At 43.6% G+C, this 24,446-nt stretch overlaps 2 protein-coding genes across 3 annotated transcripts in view; both read left to right on the plus strand.

Annotated features, from left to right (window-relative positions):
* LOC311245760 (uncharacterized protein) overlaps nucleotides 1-5,149 on the plus strand; it is a 33,070-nt gene extending 27,921 nt beyond the window's left edge. The window contains exon 11 of the mRNA XM_084335736.1: nucleotides 1,671-5,149. Within this exon, the coding sequence (XP_084191862.1) occupies nucleotides 1,671-1,714 (44 nt within the window). The 3' untranslated portion in view covers nucleotides 1,715-5,149. The remainder of the gene's footprint in view (nucleotides 1-1,670) is intronic.
* A 3,344-nt stretch (nucleotides 5,150-8,493) lies between these two features.
* LOC311246050 (uncharacterized protein) overlaps nucleotides 8,494-24,446 on the plus strand; it is a 36,589-nt gene continuing 20,636 nt past the window's right edge. Inside the window, exons 1-8 of one of the 2 annotated variants that reach the window (XM_084336121.1) lie at nucleotides 8,494-8,571; nucleotides 11,249-11,382; nucleotides 15,219-15,246; nucleotides 17,092-17,175; nucleotides 17,257-17,399; nucleotides 19,268-19,399; nucleotides 23,883-23,928; nucleotides 24,026-24,091. In XM_084336121.1, the coding sequence (XP_084192247.1) occupies nucleotides 11,260-11,382; nucleotides 15,219-15,246; nucleotides 17,092-17,175; nucleotides 17,257-17,399; nucleotides 19,268-19,399; nucleotides 23,883-23,928; nucleotides 24,026-24,091 (622 nt within the window). In that variant the 5' untranslated portion in view covers nucleotides 8,494-8,571; nucleotides 11,249-11,259. The remainder of the gene's footprint in view (nucleotides 8,572-11,248; nucleotides 11,383-15,218; nucleotides 15,247-17,091; nucleotides 17,176-17,256; nucleotides 17,400-19,267; nucleotides 19,400-23,882; nucleotides 23,929-24,025; nucleotides 24,092-24,446) is intronic. The other variant, XM_084336122.1, reaches the window with a different exon arrangement.

A 24,446-nucleotide genomic window follows, 5' to 3' on the forward strand; every position in this document is an offset into this window, starting at 1 on the left:
CCGCTCCCTCCGCTCTGGACACTCAAACACACTCCAACCCATACACAGGACACACCTCTGCACCATGGGTGACCGGGCCTTTTGCTCAGCTGCTCCTCGGCTGTGGAATACCCTCCCGACCATCTGAGAGCACCACAGTCCGTTGAGGTTTTTAAAAGGGGCCTAAAAACATTTCTTTTTAACAAGGCATTTGCCTGAATTATTCTTTTAATTTTACTTCTATTAATTTTTATTATTATTATTATTTTATTTTTATGTTCTTCCATTTCATTGGTTGTTTTATTCATTTGAATTGTTTTTATTCATTTAACTTGTTACATTTTCACAAATATAAAGTGCGGTACAAATTTAATTTATTATTATTTATGCTACTAATGTTAACTCAATCAGCGCCAGAGGGCGCTATGTAATGTGTGGTTAAAAGGCCAGCATTCTAAAGTATAGGAATACGTGGCGGTGTTTGCAGGGATATAAGTTAACTATATTATATATTATAGCTATGGATACAATACTATTGCCCATTTGACATCGAGTATCTATCGCTCAATATGTGAAAAAGAAATAGTTTTTTCATCCATACATTCCCGTTTTATACAGTGGTGAATATAAGTGGTTTTAGGGTCATTCATGGGAGGCTGGTAATAGCCCGCAACGTGTATTATACTAAATGCATTGGTGTTCTGTCCCTACACACGCTACAATAAAAAAAAACGAATGCATATGATAGGTATTATGTTCCATCATGAATGCATGAAAGGGTTGGGGGGGGGGGGGGGGGGTCGTTTTTTTATGCTTTGATCATCACCAACGGAATACGTTATGGACTAGCGTTGCACACATACGCTCTGATCGCAATGAAGGCATGCTTTGATCAACGCAAGATTGATATCATATAGCCCTTACCTTGACTAGGATGTGCCCCAAAAAGAATATTCCAATTATCTGACCACGAGTCCCAGTATTGGTGTCGATCGTGTCGCCAACATAATCCGCCACACATCATCCATCTGGAGCATTTGACGCTCCTCAAGCCGATCGGGACAACCGCTCCCCTTGCCCGACATGGAAAAATCACACCGGACAATTTTGATTGATGCACAGCAGCACAGCCCAAGACACAATGTTTCAAAGGGTGCTCGATACCGCCGCCTGGTAGGATGTGCCCGGTATTGCACTTTTGCTATCTCAGACTCATTCCCTATGATAACACCAGGCTCCCTGGATCGATAATGAATGGAAATATCGATATGATGAAAACCCGACTTTTCTCGGGTTTGGCGCTCAAACGTCGGCGAGTTAACCCGACTTTATTCGGGTATGGCGTCCATTGAGTTAACGTTACCGCTCGTTTTGTTTACGCTACTGAAGTTAACATTACCACTCGTTGCTTCGGGAGATACCATTACTGTTTTGCCAGCGGGGGCCTGCATTTTAGATCAACAGCTATGGCAACCAATCGGGGGCTCGGTTCCACCGTGGGACAGAACAGCAGTTGGAACGCAGTCCCTGATTGGCTCTGATTGCATGGCAATTCCTGGAAATCGATGGATATGATGATCAGTCTGTATGGCAAAAGTATAAAAACATTTGCGAGAAAGACCGTCTTCCAGGCTATGATGTTCAGTCTTTTACCCTTCCGTGTTTTGATCATCTCTCCTCTCTCTCTGCAGGTCCATCCAGGTATTCTGACGGTCCATCCAGGTTTTACAACTGACCCTAGTTCTCTTGCACCTACCGGTCCCACGCTGATGTCTTATTTTCCCAGATAGGGATCAAACTTGTCTGTTTAGAGGGGGGTGTGAAAAACTTCGGATTCAAATCAAAGTTGTATAAATTCTGTTCTTTTAACTAGAAACTTGGTTTGTATTTAATTATTATTTTTTTGTTGTTGTATATATCGTATAGTATCGATAGCAATTACTAGGTTCTCCTCTTTCTATTTTTCTCACATTCCAATTCCAGTGTGCCAATTCTCCCCTCCCCTGTCTTGAATGTTGCTCGCATATGCCCCCCACTGGCCGGTTGTAGGGAGGATAGAAGCCTTGCATCACGTGTCCCCTCCGATACACGAGGAGGCAGCCTGTCGCATCTTTTTACCTGCCAGCGCGGACTCTCATTGGCGAGGTGTAACGTGTGGGAGGCTCACACTACCCCTGCCATTTCCTGTCTCTGCTGTGCAGGCGTCCCTAACCGACCTGTAGGAGTCGCTGTCCACAACGTCCAGATTACCACCCATCGACTTCCACCCGCTAACTCTGCCAATTGAGTCAGTATGACGGCTGGCCCAAGCCGGAGGCAACGCAGACAGCCGGAGTCGAACCCCGTGTCTCTTGCGTTGGTGACGAGCGCAATGTCCGCTGCGCCACTCAGCCGCCTATATAATTATTAGGTTTTAACGGGTACATATCCATCTTAAAAGCAAAATGAGAATTGTTACTCATAATATAGCCTGTATAGTCTGTTGTCGTAAATTAATCCTAATTGTCAACATGATTGCCCCACTTTTTAAATCTTATCTTTAAGGGCGGCTAGCTGGTGTAGTGGGCAAGGCGCTCGCCATCAACGCTGGAGACGAGACGCTGGGTTCGAATCCAGCTCTCAGCGTTGCTATCAGCTTGGCTGGTCGTTCATACTAACACAATTGGCAGTGTTAGGGGTGGGAAAGCTGATGGGTGGGTCCTGGGCGTTGTGGACAGCGACCCCTACAGTTCGGTCGGGGCGCCTGCACAGCGAGGGTAGGATCTGGAGGGAGGTAGTGTGACCTTCCACACGTTACACTCTCCCGTGAGAATCTGCGCTGCCAGGCTGGCTGCCGGCTGGCTGCACATGCGTCGGAGGAAAGCATGTGACAGTCTCCGGCCTCCCGGACCAACAGTAGGGGGGAGTGCGCAACAACCAGGAAGGGGGTTGGGAATTGGCTGGGCGATATAACGATAACGATAAATATCGCGATATATTTTAATAATCTATATCGAATATCGAAATTAAAAAAAAATCGAAAAATCGTTTTTTTTTTTTTTTTTTTTACCTGCAAGCAACAGGGCAGTTTTAAAACCAGAGACAGTGGACAGACTTGTCTTTCTTGCCTGCAACTTAAAGTAATGGCTTTGCTTGTCCAAATGACAATACTGACCAAATTCAGATTTCTTTTTCTCTTGTCCATTTATTTTGTTTGCTTTCTAATTTAAAATACATTTTGAAACCGTCTGTACACAGTAGGCTATGTGTGCTAGCAGAACTAGACTCCAGTCACAGTGCACATGTGCGGTGGTTTGTCCACCAAAAAAGCGCCAAAAGATCGAAAATAAACTAGCAGAGCCAGAACTGTTCAACTCCTCTGGAGCCACAGCCAGCAGAGAAGCCGGTTTACTTTAGCTTTTAAACCAGCTGCAGCCTGAGAACTGGAGTGTGAGGGGATGTAACACTAAAGATGGCGGCAACGACAAAGAATTGCTGCAAAATAAACATACATCTGTTGTTAAAAAAAAAATAAAATAAAAAAAAATATACTTATAACAATTCGATAATTATCGATATCGAGAAATAAAATAAAATTATCATATCGTTATCGCGATAAGATTTTTTTCCATATCGCCCAGCCCTAATATTGGCATAACGACTAACAGTGGAAGAAAAATCGGAAAAAGGAGGGGGGAAAAAGATAATAAAAAAAAATATATATATATCTTATCTTTAGACCAAATGGGCCATTCCACCAGAAACGTACATTTCCACTTCTAAAAATCTTAACTTTTCTTTTTTCTTATTCTTTAATCTCAACATTGAGTCATATGGAGGACATGTTAACTCAATGGACGCCACGGTCTAGCCCATCTTTTGTTCCTACTGGGCCAACGCTCTGAGATAGGTATAAGTGGTGGTGTTTGCAGGGCTATATATATATTCTATATTATAGCTATCGATACAATACTATGGCCTTTTGACATCACCTATCTATCGTTCAATATATGAAAAAGAATAAAAATGTTCGCCAATACGTTCCCGTGTTATACTGTGGTGAATATGAATATAGTTTTAGAATGATTCTGTCTAATCCCAGAAAACGACGATATACAGTCAATGTGATTTTCACTAAAAGCATTGCCGTTTCTCGCCTGGGGGGTTGTTTTTTGATGTCACCAACGGGCGGCATACGTTGTGGAGTAACGTTACACACACATGTTGCGATCTAGGTGAAGTCATGGTTGGATCACAGCAGGATTGATATATGGTCCTTACCTTCACTAGGATGTACCCCAAAAAGAATATTCCAATTGTCTGATTGCGAGTCCAAGTACCGGTGTCCATCGTGTCGGGTCTGGCGCTGAATGGTCTGCGAGATAACCCGACTGTCATCTGGGCTGGCGTCCAAAGAGTTAAACTATAAGAAACGCATGTCACCTCAGCATGTTTTTATACTTGAATAAAATGTATTTGTACACATAATTTCACCCATAAATGTCAGGCCCTGTCACAGAAAAAATTGTATATGTTTGAATGGTTTCCTAATAAATGTATTTGATACAAATATCATGTTCTTATTCATCACATGTCCCTGATTGTATCTAACATGGTTTTGTAATTCCTATAAGAAATGTAAGCAACTTTTCGGTCATCTGTAGTGGATGGTAAGCACAGAATAACTGCCAGGCACTCGTATAGTTTAAAAAAAAAAAAAAAAAAAAACTTTACATAGGTTTTTACAAAAAACTTAACGGTGTATACACCACCACCTTCATTTACACAGTTAAAGACATTATTTCATCAATATTTTCTTAAATAGTCCATTTTTATATCATAATGTCCTGTGTGACGACTGACCGTGGCATGACAGGACTGACAGTGTTGTGACGGGACTGACTTTATGGATTTAGTTGATGCAGGAAAGGTTATGTTTTGTGTTCTTTAATTAAATTCCTATTTAAAATTATTATGATTTTAATGTTAATGTAATATTAGACTAATATTGTAAAGTTCAGCCAATGCATATTAATGACCTAATTCATTAGAATATCACTGAGCTTCCTCTGGTGTAGTGGTTGTGGTATTCACTGACCTTTGGGAAGTATTTTGACATGTACATGGGTACCTTAGTCGTATAGTGTATGTAGACCAGGCCCATTGCAAGTTGCTGTACTCTGTCGTCTACTCTAAGCCATCCTAGGTTGTCAAAGTGGGCAGGGGTGAGGTGGGTTCTGGGGGTAAGGTCAAGTAGTAGTCTGACCAGTTTGTTTTGTGATGTTTGTAATCTTGTTTTAAGCGCCTTTGAGGTGCTTTGGTACCATGAGGTGCACGCATAGTCGTAGTACCCTTGAATGAGTGCTCCTGCCAGAGTCTTCAGGGTATTCTTGTTTACCAGAGAGGAGATCCGGTACAAGAATCTAGTTCGTTGGTTGACTTTTTTTTATTACATTGGATGCCATTTTGTCACAGGAAAGATTTGCCTCTAGGATGGAACCCAGGTAAGTAATTTCGTCTTTCCTTGTGACAATATTGTCACCCACTGTAACTGAGAAGCCGTCGGTCTTGCTGAGTTTGTTATTTGAACCGAAGACTACCTAGGATGGCTTAGACTAGTATACAACGAGTACAGCAACTTGCAATGGGCCTAGTCTACAAGATACACTACACAGGTACCCATGTACATGTCAAAATACTTCCCAAAGGTCAGTGAATACCACGCCCACAACACCAGAGGGAGTTCCACAAATCATGTGCCACCCAGATTCGGCACAAACAAGGGACTAAACGCGTTTCGCAATTATGCCACAACAATGTGGAACGCCCTACCCAAAGCTGTAAAGGAATGTGAATCACTACCCACTTTCAAAACCACTCTCAAAGAACACCTACGGGAGACTGCAATTCGAAACTGGCCCATGTAAATGTCCTAACCCAACCCCCTCCAATGGACAGTAAATGAACCAAGTATGGTTTTGTCAATATTCCAATGTACAGTTTTGCTTGTACAGTTGTATAGTGTGTCCCCCCCCATCCCTCCTACCCAACACCCCCCCCCCCCCCCCCCCCCCCCACCCACGAACCACCTCCAATGTACAGCCCCCCCCCCACCTAACCAACCTCCCCCAATGTGCAGTTTTTACGTCAAATGTATATACTCTTTTCTGGACTCTTTTTGTATCACAAACAGTACTGTATTTGCAAATCTGGTATGTCATAAATGTATAGATGTAGCAGTACTGTCTATCTGTATGTCGTGTATGTCATATGTTATGATGAATTGAAAATGGGGGACCCTGATGTAAACAAGACAAAAGTATTTCTCTGGTCTGCATCCCCTTAACAATTGTGTGTATTGTGTGTATTGTACTGTACTGTACCCATTCTGCAATCTGTTAATAAAATGTTCAATCAAGAATGGAGTGATTGACAGTGTCAAAGGCCTTTTGTAGGTCCAGCATGATCTGTTAATACAATTTTCAATCAATCAAGACCCGCTCGCAGGCACTGCATTCCGTTCTCAGAATGGATTTGACTCGAGAGAGATCATCAGCAGGCTATATATGATATTCAGACTCTAGATCTATTTGCAGAGCCAGATGAGATGAGGCAACCTGTGCGATTGGCTCTTGACAATTAATTTTATTCTCGAAGTCAACTTCCTGCCTGTTGTTGCTAAGCAACTGCAGCGTTGGGGGTAACTGCCCCGCCTCGTACATTGTGTACGGTTAATTTAGTGCAGAAACGGATCGTTAAAGCGTCAAATTAAAGACTATCAAGCGGAATTTTCTTCAGTCCTTCACAATGCTGAGTTACACGTTGTACTAATGACAAAAACAGAAATCCAAATCGCAAGTTTTATACCATTACGGAGGAAAAAGTGGCTGGTGGCTAACGTTCGGCTAACTCGCTCTGTGTTGTGGTCGTGGTAGCTACATGCTAAGCTAACGTTAATTACATAATATCGAACCGATAGGAGCTTATCTTATCTAATCTTACGTGGATGTTTGATCGGGTAGTGGCACACGTGGTACCACCACGTAAGATTAGATAAGATAAGCTCCTATCTGTTCGATATTATGTAATTAACGTTAGCTTAGCATGTAGCTACCACGACCACAACACGGAGCGAGTTAGCCACCAGCCACTTTTTCCTCCGTGATGCATCAGCTGGTATTATATAAAACTTGCGATTTGGATTTCTGTGTTCGTTATTAGTACAAAACGTAACACAGCAGCTTCAATTTGGGTATTCGAGAGATGGCCATGTCTGCAGGTGTTTTGTATGGACATTATGTCAAGTCAATCAGGGGGAGATCTTTGACTCATCTCGCCTTAGAATCACCAGAAAGGCTTTCGAAATAGTGAAATGCCATGTTGGCCTCAATATTTTCAAAACAAATCGTATGAAAATGTTATGAAATGAACAAGAATGTGATAAAACATGTAATAAAAACGGAGCTCAATGCATGGATTTGATGGTAGAAATCCGTATGGTCCCCCTATACCAAGATGGCGGCGGTCTCGTGACATCAGAGTGTCTTCGAGACAGTATGTGTGTATACCCCCCCCCCCTACCCAACCCCCCCCCCCCCCACTCCTAACGAACCCCCCCCCCCCCCCACTCCTAACCAACCCCCCCCCCCCCCCACCCCAACCACCTCCAATGTACAGTCCCCCCCCACCTACCCAATCCAATGTACAGTTTCCATGCCTAATGTATATACTCCTTTCTTTCTGGACTCTTTTTGTATCACAAACAGTACTGTAATTCCAAATCTGGTATGATAAATGTATAGATGGAGCAGTACTGTCTATCTGTATGTCATGTATGTCATATATGTTACGATGAATTGAAAATGGGTGACCCTGATGTAAACAAGACGAAAGTCTTTCTCTGGTCTGCATCCCCTTAACAATTGTATGTATTGAGCTGTACTGTACTGTACCCATTCTGCAATCTGTTAATAAAGTTTTCATTCATTCATTCATTCATGCGCGCACTGCGGGAGGTGGCCAGAAGCGTGCAACTAGCCAACTACTATTATTACTACTATATTAATACAGTTTGATCCATCGCAAAGCACTCCAGCGCTTGAATACGGCCGGGGGATCCGCTCTATACAATGCAGACCCACGGCTCTCGTATTATAATGAGCCCGGCGAGGCGTGTTATTATTAGAGTTAATAATATTGTATATTGTTTACACTGCCTTTTTATTCAATTTTTACTTCTCCACTGTACTATAATTATGTGACCTGTACCTCTATGTCTTCTACTACCTGTACCTCCCCTCCCCCCGGCCCTCCCCATGCTGCTGAGTTTATATTATTTTATGAATACAACGTTTAATGTTCGCTAACGTAGAGAAACGTCAGACGTAATTCGAGATACTTCCGTACTTTCCGCCAATCAGCGCATTGCCCTGTCACAGGAGTAATAGTCCTGTGGCAGGGCGGAAGTACCAATCTGGACCGAGTCTGCAGCTGGACCCTATTGGCCCTCTCCCATGAGCTCAAAATACCGGAAGTGTTTCGGTGGTCTATTTTTCATGAACCAGCCATCCACATGATCCAGAGGTTAGAGGCTTCTCCACTGTTCGTATAAATGTAAGAAATTGTATTGACTATTTAACAGGCTATTAATACAGCATACCTAACGTTACATTATTTGATGGCCCTTTGCCTAGTACTAAAGTGTTAACTTTAGTGAAAGTCGTGTAGCGTAGCTAACATTATAGTCGGGAGAGCTCTGGATGTATCTAACGTTAAAGTAGCTTAACCCAACCTGGTTACAATAATATTGTACTAACGTTCAAATCAACTGTACATTGGATTATCGACGAAACTACGAAACCTTACTTGGTCCAAGAAGAGGGTCTCGTGTATTTATTACTGGGTTAGGACATTTACAGGGGCCAGTTTCGAATTGCAGTCTCCCGTAGGTGAATGAATGAAAACTTTATTTAACAGATTGCAGAATGGGTACAATACAGTACGGCTAAGGGGATGCAGAGCATTGCAGACCAGAGAAAGACGTTTGTCTTGTTTACATCAGGGTCCCCCATTTTCAATTCATAGTGACATTTATGACATAGGGACATACAGGTATAGTACTGTTACATTTGTGACATATATATGATATTATGCAAATATACAGTACTGTTACCCATAGATCCTGACAGAGTATATATGATGGGGAGGAGACTGTACATTAGGAGGGGGTGGGTGGGAGAGAATATATACGGTGGGGAGGAGACTGTACATTAGGTGGGGGTGGGGGGGTTTGGACATTTACGGTGGCCAGTTTCGAATTGCAGCCTCCCGTAGGTGCTCTTTTAGAGCGTTTTTGAATGTGGGTAGGGATTCACATTCCTTTACAGCTGTGGGTAGGGCGTTCCACATTGATGTGGCATAATTGCTAAACGTGTTTAGTCCCTTGTTTGAGCCGAATCTGGGTTTAACATGATTTGTGGAGCTTCCTCTGGTGTTGTGGTCGTGGTATTCACTGACCTTTGGTAAGTATTTTGACATGTACATGGGTACCTTAGTCATGTAGTGTATCTTGTAGACCAGGCCCATTGCAAGTTGCTGTACCCTGTCGTCTACTCTAAGCCATCCTAGGTTGTCAAAGTGGGCAGGGGTGAGGTGGGTTCTATGAGTAAGGTCAAGCAGTAGTCTGACCAGTTTGTTTTGTGATGTTTGTAATTTGGCAGGGAGTTATACTCTACTGCACCTGGAATGAACCTCTGTCTGTCGTGTTGAATTTGAGCCCGTCCGCTATTGGCCACACACACTGGCTCTGGGAGTTATGCGAGTCCTTCAGCAAGTATATATTTTGGACCAAGGGCATGGACATTTTTAATAAACAATAACTAATTTGGGCCGATGCGAGTTCTGGGGTGAGTTTGTTTGGCGAGTCCACCAAACCTGCACGGACTACAACGTATGGCGTATAATAATATCATGCCAGTTAGGGTACCTTGTGTATACTGCACAGTGTGTTTACTTCTATAGTAGCCTATATATTCAGATTCGAATTCTTTATTGCCCATTTTTATTGTAACATATAATATAACTGATGGGGCATACAGAACCTTATCTGCACCTTTTGATTGTTTACTTTTCTCATATTTTATCTTATCTTATATTGCTTACTTACTAGGGGTGGGAATCACCAGTTTCATCATGATACGATATGATATCGATTCTTTGGACAACGATACGATATTTGCCGATATCACAAAGTCTCTCACGATACAATACGATACGATTAGATTCAGGTGCCTGCGATCGATATGAGATGATATCATATGCCCATTTAACACAATCGGTAACATTTAGATCAACAAAAAAAAGGTAATGAAAATATCATTTGACATTTGTATTTTTGAGCTCTTCCAGACATTTAAAGGAAAATCAATCTATTGTTTTTAATACAAATAGACCTCCTGTTCACTGTAAAGTGCCACGTTTTTATATATTGAGCTTTAAACTTTAAGCTACATTTTTTGGAACTCAAAACTCACAACCTCCCTCTCCCAAACCGTTCCTACAACAATTTGTTGATGTTGCATGATCATGTATAGGCCTACATTTATTATGTATTATATTGTTTATGTTTAAATAACATTTAAACATCAAACTCCTCTGACCTCATCTTGTCTTTCCAAAGACGCGCGCACACACACACACACACAGAAAGGGAGAATGCTATGCTGTAACATCTACACACACGGAGCTACTGCTGTTGTTCTTGGGCAGATATGAGACTCGCCACAGGATTTTCAAAATAAGAGTATCGATATGAATCGATCTTATTACATCGCATCGATCCGATTCGATTGTTGATAATTACATCGATGTATCGATCTGGATCGATGTATCGTCCCACCCCTATTACTTACACTGTTTGATGCCCGGATTTCCCAAAGAGGATCAATAAATAATAATAATAATAATAATAATAATAATAATAATAATAATAATAATAACTTCATTTTATATAGCGCCTTTCAAGGGACCCAAGGTCGCTTTACATAGGGAGGGGGGGGGGAATAACAAAGTAACAGACAGTGGACAGACACAACATATACAAAGTGAGAGATTAGGGGTTAAAGGCCAAGTTGAAGAGGTGGGTTTTGAGCAGTTTTTTCTGAATGAGTCCAGAGTTGGTGCGGAGTTCTGCGGGGAGGGAGTTCCAGAGAGTGGGAGCTGCCACACTGAAAGCTCTGTCCCCGATAAAGGAATATCTTATCTAATCTCTTATCGTATGTGTCCTTTACAGATCGGTCTTCCATGTTTTCCCCACAGTCAAGAATGGAGTATGAACCTAATGTGCTTCACCCTCCCGGAACAAATGACCAAGGTGGTGCACAACCACTACAGAATACATTTAAGAATGCCAATGGAGCTGCCAAGGTAAGTTCCCACCCTTTCAAAAAGCAGCCTTGAAGTGGCTTGCACCCTAAAGGAATTATCTTAACATTAATATTAATTAACATGATCTATTATTCTGTCACACACACATGAGCTTACCTTTTCATTCATTCAATCATTCAACCTTTATTTAGCACTCTGGAATGCAATTGAGCGTTGGTCTTCATTTTCAATGCTCAGTCATCCCTACAAAACATAATTGGCAGTGTTAGTGGGTGGGAAGCCGGTGGGGTATGAGTCCCGGTCGTTGCAACAGCGACTCCTTACTGGTCGGTCGGGTCGCGTCTATGCCTTCTACAACGCTGTTCGGTTTCCGGGTTCCTCTGATTGGCCACTAAACCCACGTGACCCTACGCTAGCACGCCCCTCTTATGGCTGAGAGTAGTGGCAGGCAGAGAGCCTTGCTACTACTAGCCGAGTGATGAATGAAAATGTATCTGTTTCACCTACCCTGGCACACCTACTTGCAGTGAATGACGCTAAGCTAGGCTAACGATGCGGCTGTTCCCTAAGCCTAATGCATGCACAGAGAAGAAAAGGGTATGTATCTGCTTGTCTAACTCCAGGGTAGATGGCAAATGAGCTAATTTCCCAAAAAGTTGGCGTGTTCCTTTAAGCATAAGCCATTAATTTGAGCGAGTTAGATGGGGCCCATAATTCCAATCCAGCATCATTATGATATAAGGTGGTCATTTCTTTATTGCTATCGTATGCACTATGCTGCCCTTTTTCTAATATGTTGCTAATTAAAATTTCTTAAATTATTGATTAATCTTTTTAATTCTTTTGTAATTTCATTCCTCTACATTGTAAAAGGATAGGGATGTGACGAAATAAACTTGAAATTGAAATAATATCTTTCTTTTTGTTTTGATGGTAAAATAATTTGACGGTATTACGTTTCCCAGTACAAATTACAGTATGAGATAACTTTATTCTTTTTTTACTTTACTGTTTGTCTTTATCTTGTAATACAATTGTAATGGTGCCGTCATTCAAAACTGTCTATTTTCTTACCATCCCTTTGCATGATGGTACACCTTCATATTCTGTACACCTCCCAGCCCTAACTGGACTGAGCTTGTTGCTAGTATCCTAAGGCAGTATTTATCCTCTTACAAATGAAACTCTGACCATTTTGTTCTGGAGTTTACCTTCCTGAACACTTTCATGGCCAAGCTTTCCCCTCTAAAGATGTCATCACACATACAGCCCAAGTAATTCACAGAGCTCTTGGTTGATGAAGTGCTTTGAGAAGCTAGTGAAGGGCTACATCTGTTCCTCCCTCCCCATCAACCTGGACCCCCTGCAATTTGCATATCGCCCCAACAGATCCACGGAGGACGCATAGCCCATGTGCTGCACACAGCAGCATCACACCTGGACAAGAGGCAGGGGAACTATGTGAGAATGCTGTTCATCGACTACAGCGCAGCATTCAATACCATAGTCCCCTCCAAACTCATAGCCAAGCTCAGGGACCTGGGCTTGAACTATGACCTCTGCCAGTGGGTCTTGGACTTCCTGATGGGTAGACCCCAGGTGGTGAGAGCAGGCAACTGCACCTCCTCATCCATCACGCTCAACATAGGGGCCCCCCAGGGCTGTGGTCTGAGTCCCCTCCTCTACTCCCTGTACACACATGACTGTGTGGCACAGCGGAACAACAACACAATCATCAAATTTGCTGATGACACAGTAGTGGTGGGGAGAGGGAGAGGGCCTACCTGGAAGAGGTAGAGAATCTGTCGCAGTGGTGTCAGGAGAACTGCCTCTCCCTGAACGTCAGCAAAACAAAAGAGATGATTGTGGACTTCAGGAGGTCGGGGGTCAGGGACTACAGCCCCCTCAGCATCGACGGGGCACCGGTTGAGAGAGTGAACAGTTTCAAGTACCTCGGAGTCCACATATCCGAGGACTTGACATGGACCACACACATTGACAGTGTTGTGAAGAAGGCACGGCAACGCCTCTACTTCCTCAGGCGCCTAAGGAAGTTCCAAGTCAGTCAGAAGATCCTTAAGAACTTCTACTCATGCACAATAGAGAGCATCCTGACTGGCAATATCACCTCCTGGTTTGGGAATAGCACCGCACAAGACCGTAGCAGACTACAGAGAGTGGCCTGTACAGCCGAACGCACAATTGGAGGGGGGCTTCCCACTCTCCAGGACATTTACAACAAGCGGTGCATGGGTAAGGCTAAGAGAATTATCAAAGACTCCAGCCACCCAAACAACTGCCTCTTTGAACTGCTGCGGTCAGGCAAGCAATACCGGAGTCTCATGGCAAGCACAGAGAGACTCGGAAGAAGCTTCTATCCTCAGGCCAACAGAATGGTAAATGACAACACTATGTAACAACCATCAAATGCACGCACAGCACACACATCCACACGCACACACTCACTTTAAACAAACAACTCACTGCAGCACCCACTTTACCCACTGTAGAACACCTAAACACACTTTATATTTATTGGTAAAGAATTTGCACTACAGGCGGATAGGTGGCGCAATGGGCAAGGAGCTCGCCACCAACGCAGGAGACGCTCTCGGCGTTGCTACCAGCTTGGCTGGTCGTTCATACTAATACAATTGGCAGTATTAGGGGGTGGGAAGCTGGTGGGTGGGGATCGGACGTTGTGGACAGCGACTCCTACAGGTCGGTTGGTGCGCCTGCGCAGTAGAACAGGAAGCGACAAGGGTGGCGTATCCCTCCCACGCAGACCCTCGCCGCTGAGAGATCGCGCTGTACAGGTGAAAAGATGCGACGGCTGCCTCCTCGAGTACCGGAGGGGACACGTGATGCAAGGCTTCGTCCACATTGCAGCCGGCTTGTGGGAGGCATGGCCTAACAACGTTCGAGACAGCGGAGGGTAGAATTGGACAATACCTAATTTGGGACGGGAGAAAAATAGAAAAAATGGGGAGAAAAAGTAGATTAAAAAAAAAAGAATTTGCACTACAACCCATACCTCATTACACCTTACTGTAAATTGTACCTAAATTGTACCTCATCCCATTTCTGCTTTGCACTGTATAGTATATTGTATTGTAACTCAGTTACTTCTACTCTGCATTGTACATTGTATATATACACTTTTGTCCACGTACTTGACTTCTATTTTATACTTGCTATACTTATTTTATACTTATCTATTTTTGTCTAGCACTGTCTCTGGAGCGTAACAGAAAGAAGCATTTTGTATAAAAGTATTCTGTACTTCTGTATGACAACTAATAAAGAAACTTGAACTTGATATGACGGTATTACCTGTGCTTTGTTAAGCCTGGGTGTTTTGCCAAGATGTATGGAGAGCTTGTTATCAGAGAGCCAATTTATACTGAATTCTTATGAGAAACCATCAAGGCAGAATCATCAGCATACATAAATAAATGACTTGAGCAAATGGTATATAATGTGTATATCATTTATGTACAACAACGACAACAACAACAACAACAGTGGTCCTAAGACGCTCCCTTTTGGGATCCCACAACTGATCGATTTGGCATCAGATTGTGAGCCACCAACCTCAACTCTATGGATAGTGGCTTTGCCTCATGTGGTATTGATTTAATGAACTTTAAACATTACATAATAGGTCTCAATCAGTGATTCATTGAACCTTTGGCAAGGGCTACTTAGTTTTACTTTACGTTTTACACTAATGTAAAGACACATCTCTGATGTGCCCCTGTCTTTATCCAGGGAATATGGAGGATGTATCTAACATTTCTTCATAGCCTGTTGAGTGTGGAGGACTAGTCTCATCCCGTCACTAATGCCTATATGTGTCTCCCTTCCACTGACAGAAAAGGCAGCAGCAAACCACTAACGTAGGTAAGTCCTGGCTCCACAACAGTACCACGCTGCTGATGATGGGAGTTGGCAGCTGAGCCCTTGGCGAGTGCTTGATGGGGGTGGCGGTGGCATGTTCACCACCCTTGAGATTCACTCTCTGAGGTGTGGTTCGACATCGGGCTGTCCGGGGGCTCAGTGTTCTTCACGGCTCAGATGTACTCTTGAAGAGTATTTTCCAAGGTCTTGCTAAAATATTTAGCTAAACCTGTTTCATTTTCAGTGGTTCTGAGCTATGAACTGAACAACGTTAGAAATGACAACGGATCCTTACAGAACGATGCTTCAGCAATGGCCGGCATCTCTAGCTTCTTTTGTACCTGGCAGCTTTAGTGGCGAGAGCACTTGGACCAGGGTTTATAAGGACTAGACATCGTTGGTGTCTTCATGCATCTGTTGGAGTGCTGCTTGCTGAGGACCCTCTCACTGCAGGGCACTTTGTGCTGGGCGGTAGTTTTGTGAACATCTATCTACCATTTTTGAAAACACTGCTGAATGCAGTATTCTCTTTTCTCCACTCTTGAGGCCTGTGTTATACTGGCCTTACTTGAGTGAGTGGCTAATGATCCACTCCATGCTCCTAAATTGTAGTGAACTCTCCTCTCCCTGCTTATCGGATTACATTGAATCATGCAGGTGTTTCATCAGTCTTTGACAGCTGGGCTGTCTCATCGGTATCCACAGAGGTGGATGGGCATGGTGAGAAGCAGTGCCTCATGGGAGTTGTAGTCCTGCGGCCCAGCTCTGGGCTATGTGAAGGTTGGCAGAGAACTACTGCTGCCACTGTTCCCTCCAGGCGTAACGAGCACTCATGAGGAGGTTGTGTTTCTAAGGGTGCTTTCACACCAGAGCTGTTTGGTCCGGACTATTGGACCAGAGTTCGTTTTCTCGGATAGTCCGCTTTTTTTGGGGTGGTGTGAATGCTCAGTCGAACTCTGGTGTGGACCAAACACGCAAACTCTGGTCCGCCTGAAAACGTAGGTCTCGGTTCGCTTCATCGGAAATGAAAAACCAAATATAGGAAGTGAGTCACGACTCTCACGAGCAGAGCGCTAAATTACTACCTAACCAATCAGATCTGCGATATGAGGTAGCATCACGAGCAGATCAATGTGTGTGGACAAGAGGCGGGTTGCTACGTTTACTGTAGGGAGGGGCTTTTAGACCCATGTTTTTTTTTTGCTTCGAAAAGAGGGACATCCTCTCAACATTCGGTCAAATGGTGGGACAGTACAACCAAAAGCGGGACACCTGGTCACCCTACCACCGACTGAAAATTGTGACGCCTCCGCTGATCTGGAGTCAGACAGGGCTTGCAGTCACACACACACACACACACGTTAGGGCTCGCAGTCACACACACACATTTCCACTCTCTATTGTGTCCAATAGACGAGCGCCCTTTTCGACTGCGTTACATTGTTCAGAAAGTTTGGTGCGTTTGACAAATTGCAATGTGAATGCAGACGAACCAAATGAAGAATGCAACAATGTTGCAACTTCACCCCCCGAACCGCACAGAGTCCACACCGAGTCCACCAAAACTATATGTGAAAGCGCCCTAACCCGCGGGTTTCAGCGAATAAAGGACCTATAACATCCAGGCCTGATTTAACTGGCTTTCTGACCCTGTAGTTTGTATAAAAGCACAGTCACATTTGTAATGACGTAATGCCTGCCTTTATAGACGAGGCTCCTCAGCCATAGGCTGCATGGAGGTTAGTTGGTTGGATGTGAACCTTGGGGTTTCACTTGTCCACTTGTAAGGCTTTAGTTTAGTGACTATTATCGTTTAGCTTTGTGCTAATTGCTGTTGTGTTTTCTCAGTCTACAATAAAGGAACACGAACATCCGTCTGTGCTCTTGCTTCTCTCACCAATCTTCTGAAGGGCGTCACTGAGCCTGTTCTTGGTAAGCAGCAAAGCCAGTTCCTCACATACACTCATCATCCGCGCTGACGCACTCATCAGAATGTTCTGTGTGTCTCCACAGGCCTGCACTATGTTTGGGAATTCCGTAGCCCCAGCAAATCTGTCCCTCCTCACTACTGGTGTAAGCTCTGCGCCGTGTCCAAACTACCGCAGGCAGACATGCTGGCCCATGTCAAGGGCTGGAAACACAGCTTCAAATACTTGGTGAGTGTGATGGTTCCTCTGTTGTCATTTGGTGAGTGTGATGGTTCCTCTGTTGTCATTTGGTGAGTGTGATGGTTCATCTGTTGTCATTTGGTGAGTGTGATGGTTCATCTGTTGTCATTTGGTGAGTGTGATGGTTCCTCTGTTGTCATTTGGTGAGTGTGATGGTTCCTCTGTTGTCCCGTGGCGTCGCGTGGGTAAAATAACAGAGGATGCAAAAAAAAAAGTTATTAAATCTTTTCTTTTAACTTTTTTTTTATTAATATATATTTTTTAAAATATTTTTTTAATATTTAAGCCAAGCAGTCACCATGTACAGTATGGCTCGGCGGCCAGTCAAACCAAGCAGTCACCATGTACAGTATGGCTCGGCGGCCAGTCAAACCATGCAGTCAACAAGTACAGTATGGCTCGGCGGCGTTACTACTATGAACAAAACAAAGCCAAGAGAACAGTTTTGACTCTTCAAATAAAGTGACTATATTTATTTTTCCAAATAAATATAATTTGAGTCAATCACAAAATTCACAATCCGTCAATGTCATTAACAATGTGTTTCCCTGAACAATGAGTGAACTAAAAACCAACAGGTATTGTGCTTTGTCAGCAGATAAAACATTTGACGCTATAGGAGAGGAGACTGTTGTGGTCTTGGTCCATGAAACAACTATTACTTGGCATTTATAGGACAGCACGCCTCAAAAAGAATTAAATAAACCAAACAAACATCACAGGTACATATGTCCGTGGTGAAACTTACGTGCTGTGATTGTCACGTGTCTGGTGCGCCCAGCAATCACAGCGCTCCTACTGTAAAATGCGGAAGCAGCCATTTTAGCGATAGCTCAGTGATTTTTTTACTCGTTTATAAAAATGATTTAAAATGTTTATTAGCAACACCAAGCTTTCAAACCCCGCCGCTTGTGTGTGTGTGAAACCCTAATGGAACGCTGGGTACCTTTTGAAATTTATATCTGATATATTTTGGACCCACCGCTAGCTTTTAAGCAGTACTTGGTGGTGCAAATTAACCTGGCTACTATGGAGGAATAAGTGACTGCGTATTCGAGCCCCTGGCTTGCAGTCAGGAAAGGGGCTACAAGCTAGCTAGCTTGGTTACGTTAGTTAGCATCCAAGCTAGCCTGATAACGTTAGTAGTTAGCATCCAAGCTAGCCTGATAACGTTAGTAGTTAGCATCCAAGCTAGCCTGATGACGTTAGTAGTTAGCATCCAAGCTAGCCTGATAACGTTAGTAGTTAGCATCCAAGCTAGCTTGATAACGTTAGTTAGAAACTGCTTAGGCTGCTTACCTGGCCAATAATGTGGTCCTCCTCCTGGACAGATAGATTTGTTAAATCATAATATCCACAGTGGTGTGCTGTGCTGGTCCTCAGTAAATGTCCCGCCGGCGAAAAATAAGTTGCTAATAAAATGCTAATGCTTCATTGCATATTCCAAAGGCGAAGACGTTTGGTCACGTTTGCTTTTAATGTGATTTGATTGGCCACTTATGGCCAGACGCGAAGTGTCCTCGCACACATAGGCTACGGAAAAAAATCACGCTACCTAGTTCTAACCAAGCCTATGTTTGCGATGAATAATTTTTTTTATTATTGTAAACTATAAAAATATATATATATATATATTAAAAAAAAAAATTTTACTGTTCATATTTTGGCTCCCATGAATATTCGCCACTGCTGTTGTCATTTGGTGAGTGTGATGGTTCCTCTTGTCATATGGTGTGTGTGATGGTTCCTCTGTTGTCATCTGGTGAGTGCGTATGTATGTGTGTGTGTGTGTCTGTCTGTGTTTGTTAATGAACGCATAGAATGGTTCCTCATATTGGTTCTGGTGTGTTTTACAGAAGCAAGCCCATCCTGACATTGTGAGCTGTGTGGAGGAAGAGGCTACGAAGGTCCCTGCCGTGAGGAAGAAGATGAAAGAGTCCGCAGCAGAGATGGAGAAGCAGAGGTCAAGAAGAAGAGGTCAACTAAAGGTGAGGATTCCCAGGATGAAGGGAAGATACAGACCTGCCAAACTGCACGCGTTTTGTGTACCAACCACGCAATTCTTGGTCAAAATATGCAGGTATGAAATGCCAGCTGAAACTACGCAAATGTAAAAAAAAATATATATATATATATATATATATATATATATAATAATAATCAGCGTGATTATCCAAAATGGCCATCCACTTCCATTCATTCAGACACGTGAGTCAAAACAAAGCACTTGTTTGTCTTCTTCTGCCCCTTTCTCGTTGCAATCGGCACTCGTCTGGGATTGCTTTCGGAGCAGATGCTCCTTGGCTACAACGGTGGTCAATCATTTTCGCCATCAGCGGTGACTGGTCAGTTCAGGACCGTTTACAACCAGACGTGATCACTCGTCGGAATGGCTTGCACAAAAACGCACAATCTCTGCGGAACTTGCCAAACGGTGACTGACTTTGGTCGCGCCATCTTAATTCTTAATGATCTGCGAAAAATGCAGCCCGGAACCGACAGACGAGAGCAAAGTTCCGCGAGCGCTGAACGTTAACACATTGAGTGCCACACCCCTTCCGCGAAGTGACCACTTCCGTGCCGCCCATTAACCCCATGTAAACGTAGTTGTAGTTTGTAGAATTAAACCTATATTTTATAGTATTGCTATGGGTCTAATAACACCCTCGAGTCTCATTGAGCTGCTTCTGGTCAACGTGCAAAAAAACAGATTATTTCTTCATCCGTACATTTCCATTTTATACCGTTTGATTAACACACCACTGATGATTAACGGGGCTACCGTGGACAGGGTGAGCAGCTTTAAGTACCTGGGGGTCCACATCTCAGAGGACCTGACATGGTCAACACACATAGACACAGTAGTAAAGAAGGCGAAACAGCGCCTCTACCACCTGAGACAGTTAAGGAAGTTCAGAGTATCGGGGAAGATACTCCAGTCCTTCTACTCAGGAGCTGTAGAGAGCATCCTGACCGGAAACATCACTGCCTGGTATGGAAACAGCACGGCACAGGACAAGAAGGCCCTACAGAGAGTGGTGCGCTCAGCCGAGCGTACCACAGGTATTGCACTACCCCCCCCTGCAGGTTCTATACAACAAGAGGTGCAAATCCAGAGCCTGCAGGATAATGAAAGACCCTCACCACCCAAATAACAGCCTGTTCCAGCTGCTGAGGTCAGGCAGACGCCTGCGAACCCCAGCTACTAGGACAGAGCGGCTTAGGCTCAGCTTCTTCCCCCAGGCCATCAGAGCCCTGAACAATGAACATTGAGTGCTCAGAACATTGAACTATCCACACACAAGCACACATGAACACACACACGACACGCACGCTGTGCACGCTCACACACGAGCAGCCACTTAACACTTTAACATGAGCGGGCACACACTCATGTTGCACACACGCACACTTATGGCCAAAAGGAAAGGACACTTTAAATTAGAATAACAGGAACAGTGTATTGCACTACCAAAGCTAACTAGCATGTCCCATATGCTCTGTAAATAACTATGTACAGATACCGAGATGTCACTCCATGTTACCTGTTACCTGTTTACTGCACAATGTTGTTTTTTCATTTTTTGATTCTATTATATGTTGTACCACTGTATTGCACATCGTTGCGGGCAAGACCACCCGCATTTCATTGTATACCTGTATGCCGTGACAATTAAAACTCTTGACTTGACTTGACTTGACTTGTTTTGAATATGAACATAGTCCGGCCGCTTCTGAGCAATTCCAGGGAAAAGACACGAAAACAGCGTTTTTGTGTAATTCAATAAACACGTTGTCATTTCTCGCCTGATTATCGGATCTTCCTGAAATCAATGCTAGATCATCACTATTATCCTTTGTCGTGCACACATGCAATGTGGCTTAGACCGGCACGCCCCCCCCCCCCCCCCCCAACGGCAGAACAGCTAGACACATAAACACATATTATAGCTTCAATCGCAGTAGAAATAAATATCAGATCAACGCAAGCTTTCATATATGGTGTCCCTACCTCGTCTCTGAAGTAATGGAAAAAAAAGAATCCAATAATCTCATCGCCATTCCAGTTATCCACAGCGATCGTGCCTCCGACGTTATTGGGCATTGCTCTTCAACGGGAGGGCGGGGTCAGTTGTCCAAGCCATCCCTAGAAGCGTGTGTTTTGCCGGAGTGTTTACGCCGCAGCTCAGTATAGAAAATAAACAAACACATTTCTAACCGGGTCCATTACTGGCCGAAGGCGTTAGAGGGCGGTATAATACCGTCTGCCAGCTCAGACACACTCAGAACAGTATGCACAAGGTGCCCCGCTGAATTATGAATGGAACATGGTCTCATGTTCCTTTTGTTTTGTTTCTTTGCTTTTGTTTCTTTGTTTTTACTTTTGCTCCCGACTATTGTCAGCGACTTCGGGTTATTGAGAAGCGCTATATAAATTAAATTAATTATTATTATTAATATTATATAGATAATAAAAGAAATACTGTGACAGAAACGTAGATCTATGTTTCCGGCACTCAACGATCGGACGACAGAAACGTAGTTCTACGTGAACGGCACTGAAAGTGTTAAGCACACATCATATAATGAAATATTGGGTGTTTATAGACAGGTTTATACACTTTGAAGTATTTTTAATCATGGGAAATGTTGTTCTTTGTTTTGACTGTTTTAAGCGGGTGTACTCAAACACTGGTGTGGCTCATTTGACAGACACTATTTAGATCAGGGGTCTCAAACTCGTAGCCCGCGGGCCAATTGCGGCCCGCTGGATGATATTTTTTGCGGCCCCCTACTTGACATCAAAGTTTAGTGTTAGTGCGGCCCGCGCGCAACTTGTTGCAGAGGCGTTGTGCGAGTTGGATGTTTTATTTATTTGATCACTTGTAGGCTACCATAGCGCAGGCTCATGACGGCAACGTTACGTTAGTGACTTGGTTGAAACGTGATTTCGGAGTGATACCAAGTGGAAGGAAAATATATCCAGTGCGTATGGCAGGCATTCTCGAAATTCTCCGCTGTCTCCTCTGCAAGCAGTGCTCTGCCTGTCTGTCTGTCTACTCTGGTCCAATCACATTCAGCGTCCCGTCAGCGTTTCCCCCCCCCCACCCACAGTCTGCGAATCAGAGCAGAGTAGGGCGGGTTTTCACGGAATGAGTGTTGTCTCTTTCAGCGGGTCCGAGTCAGAGCGAGAGTTGACAGCGCATCTACTGGTAGTCTAATCTGCAGGTACTGTAGCTAGTAACCTCGTTCCCAGTTTTACAGTATCTCCGTGAGATAAATGTAGCTAGTAGCCTAGTTTCGCCAGCAGGCAGTTAGTAGAAAAATATGGCATGCTCGTGCTGAATGGACTGAAAAATATGCGTGCATCCTCCCAGCACCAAACCAATGTGCCTAATATGCCAAGAAACGGTAGCTCTTGTGAAGAGTGGCAATTTGAAACGCCACTACGGAAAAAAAAAATCAGTGCTAAGAACCACAAAAATAAATGGAGTGAAATCATCATATCAAGCTGCAAGCAGAATTATTGTTAAAGCTATGTCACAACGAGAAAAAGCAACCAAGTCCTCACTCAGTGGCATGGGTGTTGGCTAAACACAAGAAGCCATTCTCTGATGCATACATAATAAAATAATGTATGACTGAAGTGATGGAGACTATGTTTGAAGGCAAACAAAAGCAAATCCTCCTCAGATAGCACAGCAACCAGAATAACTGAAATACTGGCTGATGATTTGATTAAACAGCTTTGTGATAGAATAAAAAAAAAAATGCACAGTGCATTTCCATAGCTGTGGATGAGTCCACTGACACCACTGAGAATGCTCAGTTGCTGGTGTTTGTGAGGTTTTAGTGAGTTTGTGAGAAGATTGGATCAGTTGTACTTTTTTTGGAATACTTGAAACCCTTTTTTTGTGGAATATTTGATGCGGCCCAGCCTCACCTAGACTCTACCTCCAGCGGTGTAGAGTGACAGTGCTGAGAGTGGTGATATAAAAAGTGCAACAGTAGAATAAAATGTACATAAAGTACTTAAAAATACTTAAAATACATAAATACACACAATAAAATCACAATTACTAGATAGTGTTCATGAGTCTGATGGCTTGATGGTAGTATGAGTCCTTGAGCCTGCTCCACCTGGCTCTGAGCTACGGTAACGCAGCAGTTGAAACAAGCTGTTGTTGGGATGGCTGGGGTCTTTTATAATCTTCCGGGGCCTTGCTGATGCACCGGCTATATCATCAACGTGTCATCGCCCCTGATGTGTAGAAATGCGTTACAAACAGGATACCAGAGCTAATTAAGTGAGTGCCTGTTCCCCTCAGTTCGCTACATATGTCTCTCTCTGTTCCCATCCTTCCGTTGACTTTGCAAAAAGAATAAAAAAAATTTCCTCACAGAATTTCAAACGGGGACGAGTGATCTGTGATTTGACCTTTAACCTCTCCTGTCTGGTGCTTGTCGTAGGTGATCTATAAGGAGCCGTCTGAAGTCCAAGCCTCCAAAGGACTCCGTAAGTCACTCTCAAGCTTCTCAAGTGTCGTCCGCCTGGACTGTTTTCTAGGTGTAACTGTGAACTCATCTCTCCGGTCTGTCCTCTTCCGCCACAGGCTCTACTATTCCCAAGGTGGCACCGCCAGTAGGTCCAGGGATGGGACCCCCGGGGCCACGATTAGGTGAGACGTTTTCCTGCTGTGACGTATCGCTGTTCCCTGTAGAGATGTACTGGTATTGAGGTTGTACTGTGATGGGAAAGAAGAACAATAACTGTGGTCAAACAGTGAGATTTTCCTTTAAAGGAAAACGCCAACATTTTGGGAAATTAGCTTATTTGCCATCTTCCCTGGAGTTAGACAAGAAGATACATACCTTTGTTGTCTCTGTGTGTGCGTTAGGCTTAGGGAACGCCCGCTCTGTTAGCTTAGCTTAGCTTCATCACTGGAAGTGGGTCAGACTTGTACCCTCAAGTTCCCTACAGTCACGAAAGGATCCGAACCGATTGAAGTTTATGGATACCATGACTTAAAATCC

The sequence above is a fragment of the Notolepis coatsorum genome, assembly GCF_963971535.1.
Source record: "Notolepis coatsorum genome assembly, chromosome: 19".
NCBI lineage: Eukaryota > Metazoa > Chordata > Actinopteri > Aulopiformes > Paralepididae > Notolepis > Notolepis coatsorum.